A 19,052-nucleotide genomic window follows, 5' to 3' on the forward strand; every position below is an offset into this window, starting at 1 on the left:
TGAGTGAATCCACACTACATGGATAAATTTGGATTTATTTTAAAAATGAAGAATTCCTGAAAGATCATTTAGAAGAAATTCTTCTAAGTTTATCAAGCAGAAGGAAAGTGACTAAATACCAGCTGTTTGGTAAAAGCAGGGGACCTTCCCCGGATTTGTCAGTTATCTCTATTTCAAAGACACTTGCCATTATCTCCTAATCTTCCTTCCCCTTCTCTCAGAGACTCAAGTTACTTTAGCACCGAAAAGTGGTCAGGCAGATCCATACTACAACATGGCATCCTTCTGCTTATATGACTGGTTTCAAATGGAACCCAAGTTAGGAATAACTCAACGAAGCTCAGGGGCCAGCAGCTGAGACTGTTCACCTTCAATTCCCTAGGGACAAAGCCACAAGTCACTTCACAATCCAAACACCTGAGTGGCCCCTATGGCAGAGCCTCAGCAAAGACTCAGAGCAAAGGGGTTAAGGAAAACAAGGAGAAGGTGTGAGGTTCAGAGAAAGAGCGAGAAATGGAAACTGGGAAGGAGACGGAGACAGGTTTGGGTACCTCCGGAAGTGAAAGAAGCGGCAGGCCACAGTAGAATCATCTTGCTCCTGTTCTTTAAACTTCCGATACCGCTCCAGGCGGCACTCCCGACACTTGTGCAGGTGAGGGGCTACATTGATGCAGGACCCATCCTGCAGGAAGGGCTCTCCAGACTGCTTCAGCTTCTTCACCTTGCTCACATCTTTCAGCACTGACTGGCCAACTGTGGCAAGGGAAGGGGGAGAAACGGTTGGTCATGACTGGTATTAATGAGACCCTGTAACATGATCCACCTGGGGATGCATTCTTGTCCTGACCTGGCTCATTCCTCCTTGCCATGGCTGGGCTTGTGCCTATCAGGTCCATCCTTGACAGAAAGGGAGGGAGCAAAGAGGCTTCAACTGGAAGCTAAGGACCATGGAGAGAATTTGTGGGAAGTGTCCCATTATGAGCAAACAACTCTGGCATGGGTGAGGAAAACCCAAGAAGGCAGAAGGTAGCCACTTGCCTCAGGCCTCCGCGGATATAACTGTTCTACTAATCAACAACTCCTGTGCCCCCATGGGATACCAGTTACTAAGACAACAGTTACTTTTACCATTCACCTTTCTCTTAGATACTTGCCCTTACACAATTCTGGACCATAACCTCACAGCATAGGAGTTAATGGCTTTTGGAAGAGGTGTTAAAACTTTATATATGTAACAGAGAGAAGCAAATTTGAGGGGTGATTCTTTTTGCTTAAGTAAGTCTATGAAAGGCTGCTATGTGAGAACAGAGTCCAGTACTCAGTAACTCCTCTAAAGTAAATTAAAGAGGATGGGCCAAAGAGAAGTAGAAAGGGATGAGAAAAACACCAGGAAAGAGCTCCTGAGCAAAAGAAGTATCAAGGGTTCTTGTCTGTGGAATTATTACACAGGTAGATATCCCTCTTTAGTAACGCTGCTGGGTTAGATGCAATCCTGCCCTGAACCAAAAGGTCTGATGAGGGGCCTCTACTGGGCCCTTCTGGGCATGTTATTCTACATGACTATAGAACTTTCCATCAAAGAAAGGGCTTCTGCTGCCCAACAGCACAACAGGCAGGCATTCAAGGCTAGTGCCCGAGCCAAGCCAATGGATAACCCCAGCAAGATCACCTTTCAGGGGGGCGGTCCGTGGCCGGCCCTTTGGGGCCTGCTTCCCTTTGCCTTTGCCCAGCAATAGCTCAGCACTTCGCTCCCCATTGGGGCCCAACTTCCCCATTAGGTGCTCTGGAATCCCCTTCAGGCCAGTCTTGGCCTGCAGCTGCTCCTCAGAATCGCTCAAATCTGACAGGTCACTGTTGGTACTGGAGTCCGAGTCCTGTCTGCAAGCCAAGCTTCGCTCATCCAGTGAGAACCTTTTCACAGCTTCAAAAGGAGCTTTGTTCTCCTGTGAAAAATCTGCTGGGGAGGACAGAAAGCTGCCTGAGTGCCTGCCAAAGACGTTACTAAAGGTTTTGAGGAGGGGATTGTCCTGCTGCCCAGGCCCCACAGTTGGCCTCTCCTCTGTGGGGCTGGAGGAGAGAGTAGGCATCTCAATGGGCTGGGTGAGGCTGCTGGTGGGCGAGCTGGAGCGGCCATTCCCCATGGCAGAGAGGCTCGGACCTCCGGTGGTAAGAGCTGAGCCCAGAACACCAGACACCAGTTTAGAGGAGTCAGTTGTGATGAAGAGGGTTTTCTTCTTTGCTAAAGATGCCGAATCTGTAGAGGAGTGAGCCTCGGGCCAGCTGGGTGCGGCCTTCGAGGTGACAGTGGTAGCAGAGGAAGAGCTACCTGATGCCTGAGATGCAAAGCTGCTGAAAGGGCTATGTTCAACTTTCTCCACAAATGCAAGGAAAGGGTTAGAGGGCTCTTCTCGGGACAGTTTAGGGGGCTGTAAAAATAGATTTTCATGACTCTCCGGGGTGCGAGCATTTAGGAGGCTCCGTGGGAAGGCTGGTGTGAGGGTGGGCATGGACTCTGTTGGCACCTTCCGATCCACAGAGCTGCCAGCCTTAGAGCCTGATTTAGTGTCTGCTCCGAGAGTGGATCTGCCTTTACACAGGCTCTCAAGGCTTTGTTTGAATGAGTCTCGACTGGAGGAATCATCAGCCAAACTCTCTGAAACGGTAGTGAAGTAGTTACTGGTGGGTAAAGTTTGGGACATGCATTGAAAAAACAAGTTTTTGGAGAGATCAGAGTCTTTCTGAGACTCTGGTGCAGAGCTACAGCCAAAAGAGAAGCCCAAAGGTTTGTTCTCTGTGGCTAGAACCCCATTGGACTGGCTCCTTCCACTTCCAAAAGTCAAAGGTTGTGATGAACTCGGGAGAGATGCTCCAAATCCAGAAGAGGCCAGAACAGTATTTCTTGAATTCTGAAAAGAAGATAGCCCGAGTTAATGATGCTGCTTTCTCTTGACAACCTCTTTTCTGGACTTAGGCCAATGCTTCTTGTGGGTCAAATCAACTTTTCTCTCCTACAATTCCATGAAAACTGCTCTTACAGGGGCGCCTGGGTGGCTCCGTCGTTAAGCATCTGCCTTTGGCTTAGGTCATAATCCCAGGTCCTGGGATCAGCCCCACATCAGGCTCCCTGCTCAGCGGGGAGCCTGCTTCTCCCTCTCCCTCTGTCCCTGCTTGTGTTCCTGCTCTCTCTCTCTCTCTCTGTGAAAATAAATAAATAAAATCTTAAAAAAAAAACAAAAAACCTGCTCTTGTAAGTACAATTCACATTAAGGAAGCATGAGGCATTAAGGAAGAAACCTGCCACAGACCACACAGAGGGCATCTTTAACACGGTGAGCTAGAGATAGCAGGATGTCATTCATCCTGCCACTCCCTTGGTTGTTGGCCAACTGGCTGTCACAGCACTAGGAGGCTGTGTAGGCTTCTTAGTTTCTATTTGGAAAAGAAGACTCTACCAGGAATTGGAGAAAAGGGTTCCTGAACAGACAGACAGCAGCTTTTACTGTGAAATGAATTTAGTGGCCCTGTAATATTAATCTACTTCAATGACCTCAGCTATTTTCAAAGTTTTGATTTAGAAGTTTTGATTTATTTAAACTAACTGCCCATCTTAGAAAAGTGACTTCAGTCCCATGACAAGCCCACTGTACATTAAGGAAAAATATTCTCTGTATTAGTCTGAAACTCCCCCAGATGGATGATTTTAGAATTTGGCCATTTATTTATGAGCCCAAATCAACCTAAAAGTTGAACATCTGTTCCAATTAAAGTTAGCCCTGGGGCGCCTGGGTGGCTCAGTTGTTAAGCATCTGCCTTCAGCTCAGGTCATGATCCCAGGGTCCTGGGATCGAGCCCCGCATCAGGCTCCCTATTCCACAGAAAGCCTGCTTCTCCCTCCCCCACTCCCCCTGCTTGTGTTACCTCTGTCACTGTGTCTCTCTCTGTCAAATAAATAAATAAAATCTTTAAAAAAAATAAATAAATAAAATAAAGTTAGCCCTAAAGACGTTAAATTATAGAAAGCACACCCATGGGGCGCCTGGGTGGCGCAGTCGGTTAGGTGTCCGATTCTTGATCTTGGCTCAGATTTTATTTATTTATTTGACAGATAGAGACAGCGAGAGAGGGAACACAAGCAGGGGGAGTGGGAGACGGAGAAGCAGGCTTCCTGCTGAGCAGGGAGCCCGATGTGGGGCTCGATCCCAGGACCCTGGGATCATGACCTGAGCCTAAGGCAAACACTTACCGCGACTGAGCCACCCAAGTGCCCCTTGGCTCAGGTCTTGATCTCAGGGTCATGAGTTCAAGCCCTGCACTGGGCTCCACGCTGGGCATGGAGCCTACATTAAAAAAAAAAAAAAAAGAAAAAGGGAAGTGGGGGGTAAAAAGAAAGCACATTCATCACTGAACCCTTTTGTTATCATTAGGATCTAACAAGCCTCCAAAGAGGAAAAGTGTAGATACTCATACACCCACCAAACTTAAGTATTCAGTCTAACAAATTGGACAGTGAAAAAACACTTTCTGGGGCTCCTGGGTGGCTCAACCATTAAGCATCTGCCTTCGGCTCAGGTCATGGTCCCAGAGTTCTGGGATCGAGCCCCACATCGGGCTACCTGCTCGGCGGGAAGCCTGCTTCCCCCACCCCCCACCACTCCCCCTGCTTGTGTTCCCTCTCTTGCTGTGTCTCTCTCTGTCAAATAAATGAATAAAATCTTAAAAAACAAAAAACTTTCATTTTTTTCACCTTGAAAATGTTAACTTCTGCATGTGAATAAAAGGTGTGTGTGTAAAGAGGGGCAGAATCCCTTTCATATATATTACACATCCGTATATATGCGAAGAGAAACCTCCATAGGCAGGTCTGAACACTTAAAATCAACTTTCAGGTAGTGGAGTATGCTATCTCTAAACATTCATTTTTAAAACATTGGTAACAAAAATTATTCCAGGACGGCTTAATGGGTATCAATGGCTTGCTTCTGGGGTGATGAAAATTTTTGTAACTAGAAAGTGCTGATGGTTGCACAACACCGTGGATGTACGAAATACCGCAGTATTATAACACTTTGAATAGTTAAAATAGTAAATTGAATGGTTACTTTCCACAATTAAAAGAATTAGTCCAGATAAAGGAAATGGCTATTGTCCAAAGGGGGGGGTTGTTTACTTAAGGTATTCTTTAAATATGCAAGAGGAGCCTACATTAGGACTTCCTTGGGGTGGCACAGAGGCACGAGAACCAGGCAGGCCACCTATGGCTTGCCTCCAGTTGACATCTGCTACAGAGGCTGCTTCATGGCATTTTAGAGTTAAAAACCTGAAGTTCACTTGTTTGTTGATTTATTTAAAGGTAAACTTGACACCTAACGTGGGGCTCAGAGATCAAGACTCACTTGCTCTACTGACTGAGCCAGCCAGGCGCCCCATTATTCTTTTTCTTTTCCTTCCCACTAATCAACAACTACTGACTTAAACCCCGTCCCAACAAAAAAGAATAGAAAGACACAGCCCTAAGGGTTGGCTGTTGTTTCTCTTTCTTTTTTTTTTTTTTACTTTATGTACTTCAGAGAGAGAAAGTGAGAAAGACAGAGAGAGAGCACAAGTGGGGGAAGGGGCAGAGGGAGAGGGAGAAGCAGACTCCAGGCTGAGCATGGAGCCAGACATGGGCCCTGATCCTACGACCCCAGAATCATGACCTGTGCCAAAGGCAGACGCTTAACCGACTGAGCCACCCAGGCGCCCCTGGCTGTTGTTCCTTAGCAGACTTTGGCCAGGAGCCTTGCCACCTGTAGGACTCCCAACAATCCAGCATGGGTAGCTCAGGTTTCACTACTAAAGTTACCCTTTAAAAATAAATATACACATGAATGAAAAATAATTTGGATGACCTTTCATTTTCCTTCAAATGATTAAATTTTAAATCCTTTTTAAATAAGAAACTGATGACAAACTGGTTTTAACTTAATTTTTAGGGCAAGACGTTTCCTGGGGGCTGTGTCCCTATTTTAAGATTTGACATCATAGTGGCAACATCCATTTCTGTACTTTTAAATCAGATCCCAGGACAATACTTAGGCTGACACATTACCAAAATCACTGATACAGTCACAGAAACTTCTCCAACCTGTTTGGAAAATGCCCTCTAAATCCACATTTCCTCTATTCAGCTTTGCTACCCCAAGAATAACAGCATTCAGTGTGTCTCCTCCTGCAGCATATAAAACGTGGTGTACTTTGTAATCCCCCTTTACATCTACACTGCCTTTGACATGAACTGGATTTTAGTTAATTTGAGCAATATGATGACTTATACACAGTGGAAATCCACATAAGATCTTCACCTAATTATCTTGGGAATGCTGGTCAACTAACAGAGGACAAACCAGAACAGTGCGAAATTTGCACTTATAGGCCTTTTCCTCTTCTGCCTGGACCTTTCACCTCCTTCCCCACTAAGGATTCACAAACTGCATCTCCTAGGAGGGGAAGAACTCAGATGAAATGGATATGCCATGTTTTACCTGGCACTGTTATACCTAAAATGATTCCATCTTAAGCACTGAGCTCCTTCAAATAGGGATTTCAATTCTTTGTTTATAATATACAGTACTTAGCACACAGTAGTTTCCTATATATAATTTAAAAAATCATTTATATTTTTTCTTTGTATTTCATATTCCAACTTGAGGAAACAGCCAGTCTGAAGAAAAAAGTGACTAGCATCATAAATCATTCTTTGGTGACCAAAATAAGAGTCAAAAGACTGTAAGAAATGATTTTGATATTGTTTCAAATTTGACTGGGGAGCCAACTTGGTGTTAACTCGTATTTAACAGAAGTTCCATTTCAGCAACGAACATGTGTATTGGATAAAGAACATAGTTAAGTTGGATACTACTGTGATTAATTACATCAAACTTTCCAGTTAAGGCTTAAAAAGAGTAAGTTAGGAAAAAAAAAAAAAAAACTTTTATAGCCATATCAAATCATGGAAAGAAGCCTAGCCTCAAAGGAAAATATCATAGATGATGATGAACTAAAAACAGGGGATGGTAATAGTTGCTTTCACATAGCCTTAATTATAGCGTTCACTGTTAGAACACTGTAATTCATTAACCTTGCCTCTCATAGGCCTGGTAGAGGCTCACCCACTATGTGAACTAAACAGATAATTGAATTAAAAAGATTCCCCATCAGATCTCTTTGAGTATCTCATTAAATTGGGTTTTATAATCAGTTTTTGATTAGTGCAATTGTTCAGGTGACTTTTAAGAGCTAATAAAGTTATTAAAATATACACATTTGCCCAACGAGCAGTAAAGGACTATTCAGAGTATAATTTAAGCACATCTCAGAAATACTCCTTCCCTGTGGCATTTTAGATGCTGTTGAATGTGTTAACATTAGAGTAGGGTAAAAGAATGAGCCCAAATCTTGCAAATCTGCCCCTGAAACAACTCACCTCTCCTGGGGCCTGTAACCGGCTGCCTTTCTGTTTGTCCGGCCCAGTCCCTGCTGCAAGGCCAGTGTCTGAGATCCTCACCGTGGTTGGGGTGGAGCTGGCGGCACTGACCACAGCTGCTGAAGCCACCAGGCCCTGGCCAACTTGTTCCAGTGTTTTTCCTGCCTCTTTGTTTTCGGCTCCACCCACCTCTGGGGCCAAAGGTGTTTGACCTGTGGCTGTAGAATATGGAGTGAAAGGTACAGGTGTGTCCCCACCTACAGGCTCATCCTGCACCACCAGAGTCCTGCCGTTTTCTTTGGTGTAAGTGGCAAAGCGAATGTTGCGGTTAATCTGGGGGACAAATGTAGTCGGTGGCTGCTTGGCTCTCTGATCCAGCCCTGGCTCTCCACTGGCATTCCCTCCTTTCCAGGGCCCTCGGCTCGCCTCACCTCCATCGCTCCCATTACTGTCTACTTCACCCCTGTCTCCTTTTAATTTCTTTGATGCAGGGTCACACCCAGAGTCCGAAGCACTTTTCCTCCTCCGGCCATCTTTCCCCTCTATGCTCTCTCTCTTCTTCTTTCCTTTGGAAGATTTTACTGCTTTTAACGTACCCCCCTACAAAACAAAATTCAAAAAAGATTTATTATAAGGAACCTTCCATCCTGTGAAAACCATAAACCGTTAGCTCTTTCCCATCTCTAGAAGCAGATAATCAAAGCAGGCAGATTGCTACATTCCAACGCCAGCTCGAAGACATCCCCTTAGTCAGAAAGCTCCAATCTTCCTGTGACTCAATTTACACATGTATTCAAGATAATGGTTACGAGAGATTAACTCACTTGGCAAACCTTCCCTTAAATAAAACGCTTCCTCAAATGGACTTTTTTGAGGGTTTGAAAAATCTGTGGAATTTCATTCACAAAAGAAGACTGCTAGTGCTAGGATGGGAGCTCATTTGCCCCTCAATGAAAAAAAAATCTGCTTTATTTCATAATTTTCTCTTTATTTGACTGAAACTGGCATTTCAAGTATTGAAATATAAAATCTCCTCTATCCAGAAGTCACTAAAAAACTGGTGACAACTTAACAATAGGAAGACTAACATTTGTGAGTCTGTGACCAAAGGGAAAGTGAGTCCAACACAGGCAGGTTTGGATTGCTCTTGTGGACACTTTTATAAATAGACAAACAATCTCCAGAACTTATTTCAAAGTATTAGACAAAGAAAAGCAAAAAAGGCAGGCTACCATAGACCAAACAGCCAACTCCCTTAGCTCTTCCAATAATTTCAGCCTATCTCATGAAATCTGACTTGTGCCTTAATTGAGAGGCCAAGCAACCTTAAAAGATTAGAAGACACAATTCCTATCTCTAAATAAACTCCTCTTTGTGGGGAAGGGGGCCTGGAACTCAGCTACCATTCTCTCAAGCAATCTTTGTGCTGCAAGAACTTTTATCTAGAACATTATTAGAATGGTATCCCACTATGAAGCAATGTCTTTTTATTTTTTTTAAGCTTTATTCAGGTACCTTTCAGATAGTTTTACTCAGATAACATGTGTCGGGATGGCAATAAGCTAGTGACACAGTTATGCAGCCATTAATATTTACCAACTTCATTAAACTAATCTTACTGCCCTTGAATATTTATAGCTTCTTTGTATAGATCTGTATTTTGTTGTAACATTATAGCTATTATAACTGCAACTTTTTCAAATTTTGTATTTCTTCTTGCCAGTTCTAGTTTCTCTCTCTCTTTTTTTTTTTTTTCCTGCCTTCATTTCCATCTTTTTCCCCTTAATTTTCTTCTATAGCTCTTAACAAAGCTCAAGATTTACTTCTGTTTCCTCCATACTTTTGGTCATCTGCTTCTGAAAACCACAGATCTCACCTCTTATGCATCCAGCCAAGTTGCTGATCTTGGCTCATTGCAACCTCCCTGAGCAATAACTTAAATGTATGTCCTACTTCCAGTGAGCTACTCACAGGTGAGTAGACAGCATAAGACATGGAGACCAGTACTCTCCAGTTATATCTGACCAGTGGAATAGAGCGTGGCATTTTAGAGGTACTTAATGAATGAATGAAGTAAGGAAGGGAATAAAAAGGGGCCCAACACACCATCAAAGTAAAAGATATTTTCAGTCATGCAAACAGTCAAGAGACTTATCTTACTTGTGGCAATATAATATATAGTAAAGAGCTATTAAATTTAACCCTGATTCTTCTTTTCCTAACTTGATTTTGTTTTATCAAGGCAAGAATGACTGGATAAAGATGAGAAGAACCATATCCTTAGCAGGAGTAGCCAAGACAGCAATATTACAGAGATGCTAAGAGACTATAAGGAACATGTGGCTAGATGGCTGTCTTGTCAATGTCTTAGTGAAAAGAAATTCACATGGCATTCCTTGATTGGTTCAGGCACTGGTTTACTATGTATCTTTTTTTGGGTTATGATAACTCTGAATGAACCAAGAGCTGGCCTGATTCACAGTAATTATGGAGTAATCCACTGTGTGCTGAGCACTGAACTAGGTACCTGTTTATTTCTTCTTGGAATACAAAATTTCAGACTTCTTGGAGCTCACTACCACTTAATGGAAAGAAAAAGGGTGCAGCTTCTCCATTTCTTATTACTAGGTAGGTTATAAATATTACTACTGCTTATTACAGCTTTAACTGTCTTATCTTTCAAATATACCAAATATACCTGTCCTGAAAGAATGTAAGAAGAAATAGTTAGGCCATCGAGTTCTAAAATGGTTGGGTAACAAAGCCATGATTAAAAGGGTTTGCTCCAACTATACTTCCTTCTTGAGACTATATTCCCTTAACTAGACAAGACTTGGAGAGAGCAAGAAATGTACAGTGGCCAGAGTGGAAACCTGAAGGGCATCCATGGATAACACAAGCATGAGGAATCTGCTTAACAAGATAAAGAAAGATCATGAGTCTGCTCAGAGACTCAGCTGACTACTGTACCTCGCTCTGAGTAGTTGAATTATCCATCAGCATCACATGGATCAGTCTGGGATCTACGGACTTGATCTCACCACTCTAGAGTAGAAGAAGGATAGCAGAAAATATGAAAAAGGGGAGAAAAAAGACTTAAGCCTTGTCCAAAGACATAATTATGTATTCTTCTAATCCATGTAATTATCTCTTTGTTTCTACTCCCCTAATAGAATGAAAGCTCCACAAAAGCAGGGTTCTCTACTATCTCATTCACTGCCAGAATAACAACATCCAAAAAAGGTCAGGAATACTATAAGCACTCAAATATTTGTTAAATTGATGAATGAAAGAATTGAGTTCAATGCCCAAGTGTCTCTTTTAGAGACATTAATTTCAAATTCTGCATCTCTAAAATCTTCCTATTCTGTACGTATCAGAAAGTAAAAACCTACAGAACCAAAAATCATTAAAAGAACCACTCTATCAACGAACAATAAAAACACTGGGGAGCAGCTGATTTGACACCCTGTCATTTAATGTGCATATCCTTTGATCTAGCAATTATATACCTAGAAATTTATTCCAATATGTGAAGTAGTGTATAATAATCTATGTTCAAGGATACTCATTGCAGCATTATTTGTATTACTGTAAATACTGGCAATGACTCAAATGTCCATCAATTTTAGATTAAATTAATTATAATATACTCATTCAGTGGAACAGCATGCATCTATTTTAAAAGGATGAGGCAAATTTCTATGTATATTTACACAGAAAGATATGGATAATCTACAGCTAAGTAAAAAAGGTAAATTACATAACTATATGTATCACATAATCCCATTTATTAATAAAGTATGGCTCATATACTTATCACATAAATTTATAACATGCAAATATTACAACACACACACACAAGATATTTCAAAGAATATGGAATACATACCAAACTATTAATGGTGGTTACCAATGAGGGGAGTGATATTTGCCTAGGAGAAGGGGTGGCCTCCAATATCTACTTTATTTATATGTATTTCTGACATTTTAAAATGAAGATTAATTAGTAATATTTTTGAAAACTCAAAAAGGAATTAAGTAAAATCATTTATGCTTACATTACATGTGACTGCTAAGGGCAAATCTGAAACCAATTCAAAGACAGCACAAATACATTTCTGTTTGTCTCAAAACACTCATCTGTTGTTTTTCCTAGACAATTCTCCAGGTAGCTCTAGATGCAGTGCTTTATTTATATTTACTTCATTAGAAACGACACATTTTTTTTTAGCATCTATAGGGGAGTGGTTTAAGTCAGAAGCAAATGCTCATTGACTAGATTTTAAACTACTAACCTTTATGGATATGATAAAATAAGGACAATACCACTTCATATTTTTATGTTAATGTTTTACAGATTTCAAAGCACTTTCCAATATATTATCTCAGTTTCCAAAACAGTGCTGAGGTGGGGCTGGCGGAGTACCGAAATATCTCTTAATTTACAGATGAGAACAATGAGGTTAAGGAAGTTGAACAGCCTTTCTCAAGGTCATACAGTCATTAAGTGAAAGAGCCAGAGCTAGACCCCAAGTCTTCTAATACATAGTCAAGTGCTCCCTTTCTCTACACAACCCTCTGTAAGGGGATGGATGAATCTTAGAGGAAATAAGCCAAAACCTCACCTCAGTTACAGAGACCTCCATAAGACGGGTGATGGAGTCTTGATGGCTTACAACACCATAGAGCCAACTTTCTTCCCCCTCTGGCTGGTATACTTTGACCCTGTGACCTTGGACACTGTAGGGACCTAAAGAAGAGATTAGTCAGTACTGAATATGTTTGGCTGAGCTATAGTTCATGACTGTTTCTGAAAGTATAAGGAAAGCTATATGGTGTAAATATTTAGCCTTTCCAACTTGTAAGGAGATGAATAAATGAGCAATTTCAGATTTACCATACTCAGCAATTCAAAAACAAAAGACAGTTTTTCCTAGTGATCTTTGTAAATTCTGTTTATTTGGAGATTCCTTAGCATTTCCCAGATCTGATTTCATCTTATCTCAATCTTCCAGTTGCAGAAGTAATATAGGAAAGAGAAAGAAAACTTACAAATAAAAACTACAGGTAGAAAAAAATCTATCAGACATATCTGATCTGACATATACATATAAAAAACGGAAGGCCAGTAAGTTGAGTATACTATTATGTTAAGTGACCATAGGAATGATAGATAATCATTTACACTCTGCTGACTTTCAGTAACAGTAGGTGGAGAGTTCAATTTATGAGGTTTCCAGCCTCTGCACTAATAATAGTCTGAACAAATATAGCACCTGTCTTCCTAGGAACACAGAGTTTTAAAGATATTACTTTATCAGCAGGTAATGTTACCCTGCAATTTCAGCTGTCCCTCCAAGAACAGTTTCTCTTGAAGGACAGTTTCTCTCTTCTCCATATCTTGTATATTTGAGACTATATAGTTAAATCATTACTGATTTTAAATTATTATCTTTCACAACAATAATTGTTTCCTCAATTTTTCTATACATACTCCCATACATCTCCACCTTTCATTCTGTCCACTCAATTTTCCTCTCTCTGCTATCAATTTTACCTCACATCCCTTCTGCCTCCATATTTCTCCTTGATTATTAAACATCACTTTATCCTGATACTCTCCTTCTCCCAATAAACCAGTTTACTTACCTTTACCCATTCAGATACAGTTTGACAAAAGAGAATCAAAGACTCTATTTCACTGAAAATCACAATTTGCAAGAGGTTCAGACTGGAAGAGGAATAGATGTACAACATGAAGGGAAGGATAAATAGTCTATTCTTTAATAATGTGGAATCTTGGGCAAATCTGTATCTGAACTGGAAAAAGCTAATAATTCTTTACTTATCATTCTTAAAAAAAAATAACATGTTGTTAATGTGAAGGAGTCTGTGGACACCTTCTTTTATGAACGTACTTGCACTCTAAGATGTTATTTATGTTAATAGTCTTTACTCCTTGAGAACCTCACAGACACTGAGCTCAATAAGGGTAGAGATTTTCTAGCTCTACTACCTTAACACTGTGTCTAGTACAGGGTCTGTCCTTTTTTTCTTTCCAAGTGGAGCTCAGTACAGGGCCTGAACTCATGACCCTGAGATCAAGAGTCAGATGCTTAACCGAGTGAGCCACCCAGGCGCCCCCAAGGTTTGTCCTTAATAAATATTTAAGAAATGGGAAAAAAAACCAACAGAACAAAACTCACAACAAAATTGGATATTATGAAATGTAATTAAAGAGGAAAACAGTGGTCTGAGATCCTATTTTTCCAAACTATTCTAGAGATCTAGCCAATGGCACTCTTGACTCTCCCCACAAAAAGCAGGACAAATGTTTAGAGTTGCATGGTGTCTTCCCCATTCAATCACTTACAACACTGATCACATACCTGATTCAGGATTCAGGGACAGAAGACTACCTGTTCTTACCTCGGCTGAATATCTCTTGTAGCTTCTGGTCACTGATCAAAGCATTAACTGTATCTCTCAGTGCAGCATGTTCCAAAAGAATCTGGTTTTGGCTATCTGTTCCCATCTGGTAAAGATAAAAGAAGAAAACAACCAAATATTAAAATGAAAGCAACAGTATCTAACCAGATTAGAAAAATCATACCCTCGAGGAGCTCTACGCCAGCATGGCCCAAGAATGTTCTGTAAAACTCTAGTCTCATGAGATGTTCTGCAAAAAATAATGATGCTAGGATCAGTTAGATTTAGGAAATATTATCTACTCTATCTTTCTATACACAGTAGTATATTAAAGGCTCTGAGAAAACATGGAAGAAAAAAATTTGTTTTGGTCAGTGTTTCTCATATGTATCTGATCACAAAATATCTTATTCCATGTAACTCTTTTGGCATATTTTGGTATTTATCCATTTACTGAGTGCCTACTCACAGAAGCACTAGTATGGCAAAGATGAATAAAGCAAGGGTGGTGAGAGGAAGTGAAGACTAAAGAGGAAGGAAGACATATCAACAAAGAAATCATCATTAATATTTCACACAACACAGTTAAGGAAATACTGTCCTTGGCTGATTCAATAAGACAGCAAAACTCTTAGAAGTCTCCTAATTTTTAACCTTCAGACAGTAAACCTTACAAGTGAGAAATAAATATTACCACCCATAAATTCTGAAACTCTAACTCGGATGCTAGTTTGTTTAAACTACTAACTTATCCCTTTTCTTTGTAAGTAGAGATAAACTTAAGCTCTTCAATATCTTTTTTTTTTTAAAGATTTTATTTATTTACTTGAGAGAGAAGGAGAAAGAGAGAGCACGAGAGAGGGTAGGGTCAGAGGGAGAAGCAGACTCCCCGATGAGCAGGGAGCCCGATGCGGGACTCGATCCCGGGACTCCAGGCAGTCGCTTAACCAACTGAGCCACCCAGGCGCCCTAAGCTCTTCAATAGTTAATGCTGCTTGGAATCAGCCCAAACTTCCAGCTTCTCTGCCACTGACCTAAGTATATAGGCACCCTTTAGTTATACAAGGAGCCACCTCTGGGAAGCCACCTTCTGAGAAGACCCTTAGAATTGTGATCTTAAGTCTTTTTTTTTTTTTTAAAGATTTTATTTATTTATTTGACAGGGGCGTCTGGGTGGCTGAGTCGTTAGGCGTCTGCCTTAGGCTCAGGTCATGATCCCAGAGTTCTGGGATTGAGCCCCATATCCAGCTCCCTACTCTGTGGGAAGCCTGCTTCTCCCTCTCCCACTCCCTCTGCTTGTGTTCCCTCTCTCGCTGTGTCTCTCTCTGTCAAATAAATAAATAAAATCTTTTTTAAAAAATGCCTTTTTATTTATTTGATAGAGAGAGAGCACAAGCAGGGGGAGTAGCAGAGGGAGAGGGGGAAGTAGGCTTTCCACCGAGCAGGGAGCCTCACATGGGGCTCGATCCCAGGACCCCGAGATCACGCCGGGAGCTGAAGGCAGGCGCCCCTGTGCTCCCAGGTCTGAAGTGGTTTCAGGGTTGGGTGGGGTGTGCAGGAGAGGAAACAAGCCTCAGCTAGTGAATAAACTTTCAAGGTAGCAGAGAAACTTTAAAAGGCACAGGGAGGGATGCCTGGGCGGCTCAGTCGGTTAAGCGTCTGCCTTTGGCTTAGGTCATGATCTCAGGGTTCTGGGATTGAGCCCCACATCATGCTCCCTGCTCAGCGGGGAGTCTGCTTCTCCCTCTGGCTGATGCTCCCCCTGCCTGTGCTCTCTCTCTCTCTCAATATATAAATAAATAACATCTTTTAAAAAAATTATAATAAAAGGCACAGGGAATTATTGGGAGGAAGTACTTCTTTCAATGCTAAAAGGGGGAACATATTTATATTCAACAAAAAACTAGCAAGGAGAAAAATAAGTTTAGAACTAGAACAAGTTTTGGGGTGCCTGGGTGGCTCAGTTGTTAAGCGTCTGCCTTCGGCTCAGGTCATGATCCCAGGGTCCTGGGATCAAGCCCCACATCGGGCTCCCTGCTCGGCGGGAAGCCTGCTTCTCCCTCTCCCACTTCCTGCTTGTGTTCCCTCTCTCCCTCTGTCTCTCTGTCAGATGAATAAACAGAATCTTTAAAAAATAAATTAATTAATTTAATTTAATTTAATTTAAAAAAAAGAAGTAGAACAAGTGTTAAGTACCTGAAACAGATGTAATCCATTAGCATCTGACAGGAAACGCAGCTCTCGATCCAGAAGATATTCAACTGGAACCACAGAACCCAAACCAAGTTTATCTACCAGGGGAGTGAAAGTCTGTGAAAGAGAAAGGACAAATTGATTAGAACTTGGAAAAGAAAATAGATAACAATTCAACCACATCTCTAACTTTAGAGAAAATATCCATTATTAATATATTTCACTCCAGTAAATACAGATAAGCTAAAGTGTAAGTTCTTAAAAACATTCCCAACCCAGCATCTACCCCACAAATAATACTAGGAAGCAAACTAGACCAGAAAGTCAGCTCAATAGTCTTATTTACAGCTAAAAAGGACACAAAGAATGAGAAATTCCTCAATCCCTCTAGGGATCTGACAAATCTTGTCAGGCTTCAAGAGGGCTAAATTACATAAATTCCCAGAATAAAGACTTACACCATTATTGCCTCTAGAACTCCTGAAATCTTTGTTAGATTTGTAAAATAATCACTGGTATAAATGTTCATGGGTAAATTCATATTGCTGTTTGAAAAACAGCCTACAAAAGTCACCCAGGGGCCCATGTCCATTTGAGCTTCTTCTAAAAGTTCAATTGGAAGTGGCCTTAAAAACAAACAAAAAGGGGCGCCTGGATGGCTCAGTCTTTAAGCGTCTGCCTTCAGCTCAGGTCATGATCCCAGGGTCCTGGGATCGAGTCCCACATCGGGCTCCCTGCTCAGAGCCTGCTTCTCCTCTCTCTCTGTGTGCTTGTGTTCCCTCTCTCGTTCTCTCTCTCTGTCAAATAAATAAATAAAAATTTAAAAAACAAACAAACAAACAAAAAGACAGTCCAGTAAATGATGCTGTGTATAATCAATAGGTAAAAAATATTTGATTTGAGTATTATTTATTTACTCTGGTTAGCCACAGGAGAATTAGATTTTTTTTTTAAAAAGGAGACATTTATGCTTTACTTTGCTAACAGGATATAAACAATGGATACTCTCAGAATTAAACTTACACCACTATTCTGTCAGACTTCAGAAAACAAAACTTACTAAAAAAAAAACTAAGCACAAACAACAAAAGCAAAAATAAACAAACTAAATAGCTTACGCATAGCAAAAGAAATGACCAACAAAATGAAAAGGCAATATAAGGAATGGGAGAAATCATATATTAGGTAAAGGGTTAATATCTAAAATATATAAGGAACTCATACAATTCAAAAGCAAAACAATCTAATTTAAAAACTGGGCAAATCACCCAAACAGACATTTATCCAAAGAAAATACACAAATGGCCCATAGGTACATAAAAAGGGGCTGAACAGGGGCGCCTGGGTGGCTCAGTCAGTTAAGGGTCTGACTCTTGATTTTGGCTCAAGTCATGATCTCAGGGTCGTTCAGATCAAGCACCGCACTGGGCTCTGTGCTGAGCCCGGAGTGGTGTGTGCTTGAGATTCTCTCTCCCTCTCCCTCTGTCCCCCTCTGCACTTCCATGTGCACTCTCTCTCTCTAAAAAAGTGTGTGGGGGGGACTGAACATCACTAATCATTAGGGAAATGCAAATAAATACCACAAGGAGACATCACTTCACACCTGTTAGAAGAGCTATCATCAAAGACAAAAAATAAAAAGGGCTGGCAAGGAGGCAGAGAAAAGGGAACCCTTGTGCACAGTTGAGGGTAAAGTGGTGTAGTCACTATGGAAAACAGCATGGAGGATCCTCAAAAAATTAAAAATAGAACTACCATATGATGCTGCAATACCACTTCTGGGAATATATCTGAAGAAAATGATATCACCATCTCAAAAGAAAATCTGCACCCCCACATTCACTGCATCATTATTCACAACCACCAAGATATGGAAACAACCTAAGCATCCAGTGACGGATGACGGATAAGGAAAATGATGTGGTATGTGCACACACAGGAATACCATTCAGCCATAAAAAAGGAGGAAAGCCCACCACTTACAACAACACAGATGAAACTTGAGAGCATTTTACCAAGTGAAATAAGTCAGACAGAGAACAACAAATAAGATATAATCTCGGGGCGCCTGGGTGGCTCAGTTGGTTAAGTGTCTGCCTTCGGCTCAGGTCATGATCCCAGGGTCCTGGGATCGAGCCCCGCATCGGGCTCCCTGCTCAGTGGGGAGTCTGCTTCTCCCTCTGCCTCTGCCTGCTGCTACCCCTGCTTGTGCTCGCTCGCTCTCTCTCTGACAAAAAAAAAAAAAAGATAGAATCTCATTTACATATGGAAGCTACAAAAAAAAAAAAAAGAACTCAGAGATACAGTGGAGACTGGTGATTCCCATGGGTCAGAGGGAATGTGAAATGGGTAAAGGTGGTCAAAGGGTACAAACTTCAGTTATAAGTTGTGAGGGGCCTAATGTAAAGCATAGTGACTGAAGTTAACAATAATGTATATTTGAAAGTTGCTAAGAAAGTAAATCTTAAAAGTTCTGATCACACATACACCAAATATTAACTATGTGAACCAGTGGATATATTACCTAACCTTACTGTGTGGCAATCATTTCACAGTATTTACGTATATCAAATTATCATGTTGTTCACAAACTTGCACAAGGTTGTATGTCAATTTTATCTAGCTGGGGGGGAAAATAATGAGTTCTTCCGGAAAGAAAAGATTTTAAGGATTACATTGTTTCATAACCTTACTATGAGAAGACACTAAAGGTGAAAAATTCTTTAGAAACAAAAGTATCAAATATTACCTAGTATAAAAAGTTTCAGTACTGGCACAAAATTAGACACAAAGATCAACTGAACTGAATGAAGAGTCCAGAAATAAACCCATGCTTATAGCTTATATGGTCAATTAATCTATGACAAAGGACACAAGAATATACAATGAGGAAAAGATAGTTTCTTCAACAAATATTGTTGGGAAAACTGTACAGCTACATGCAAAAGAATAAAACTAGATCATT

At 41.0% G+C, this 19,052-nt stretch overlaps 1 protein-coding gene across 3 annotated transcripts in view; it reads right to left on the reverse strand.

Moving 5' to 3' along the window:
- The window catches only part of KDM3B (lysine demethylase 3B), a 64,810-nt gene that overhangs the window by 29,496 nt on the left and 16,262 nt on the right, over positions 1-19,052 (reverse strand). For 2 of the 3 annotated variants that reach the window (XM_036084030.2, XM_036084022.2), the window contains exons 3-9: positions 16,091-16,204; positions 13,895-14,000; positions 12,091-12,215; positions 10,433-10,507; positions 7,463-8,062; positions 1,670-2,906; positions 552-753 (exon numbers count right to left, since the gene is read on the reverse strand). In XM_036084030.2, coding sequence (XP_035939923.1) covers positions 552-753; positions 1,670-2,906; positions 7,463-8,062; positions 10,433-10,507; positions 12,091-12,215; positions 13,895-14,000; positions 16,091-16,204 — 2,459 coding nt within the window. The remainder of the gene's footprint in view (positions 1-551; positions 754-1,669; positions 2,907-7,462; positions 8,063-10,432; positions 10,508-12,090; positions 12,216-13,894; positions 14,001-16,090; positions 16,205-19,052) is intronic. The other variant, XM_036084034.2, reaches the window with a different exon arrangement.

Source organism: Halichoerus grypus, chromosome 2 (genome assembly GCF_964656455.1).
Source record: "Halichoerus grypus chromosome 2, mHalGry1.hap1.1, whole genome shotgun sequence".
NCBI classification, from domain to species: Eukaryota; Metazoa; Chordata; class Mammalia; order Carnivora; family Phocidae; genus Halichoerus; species Halichoerus grypus.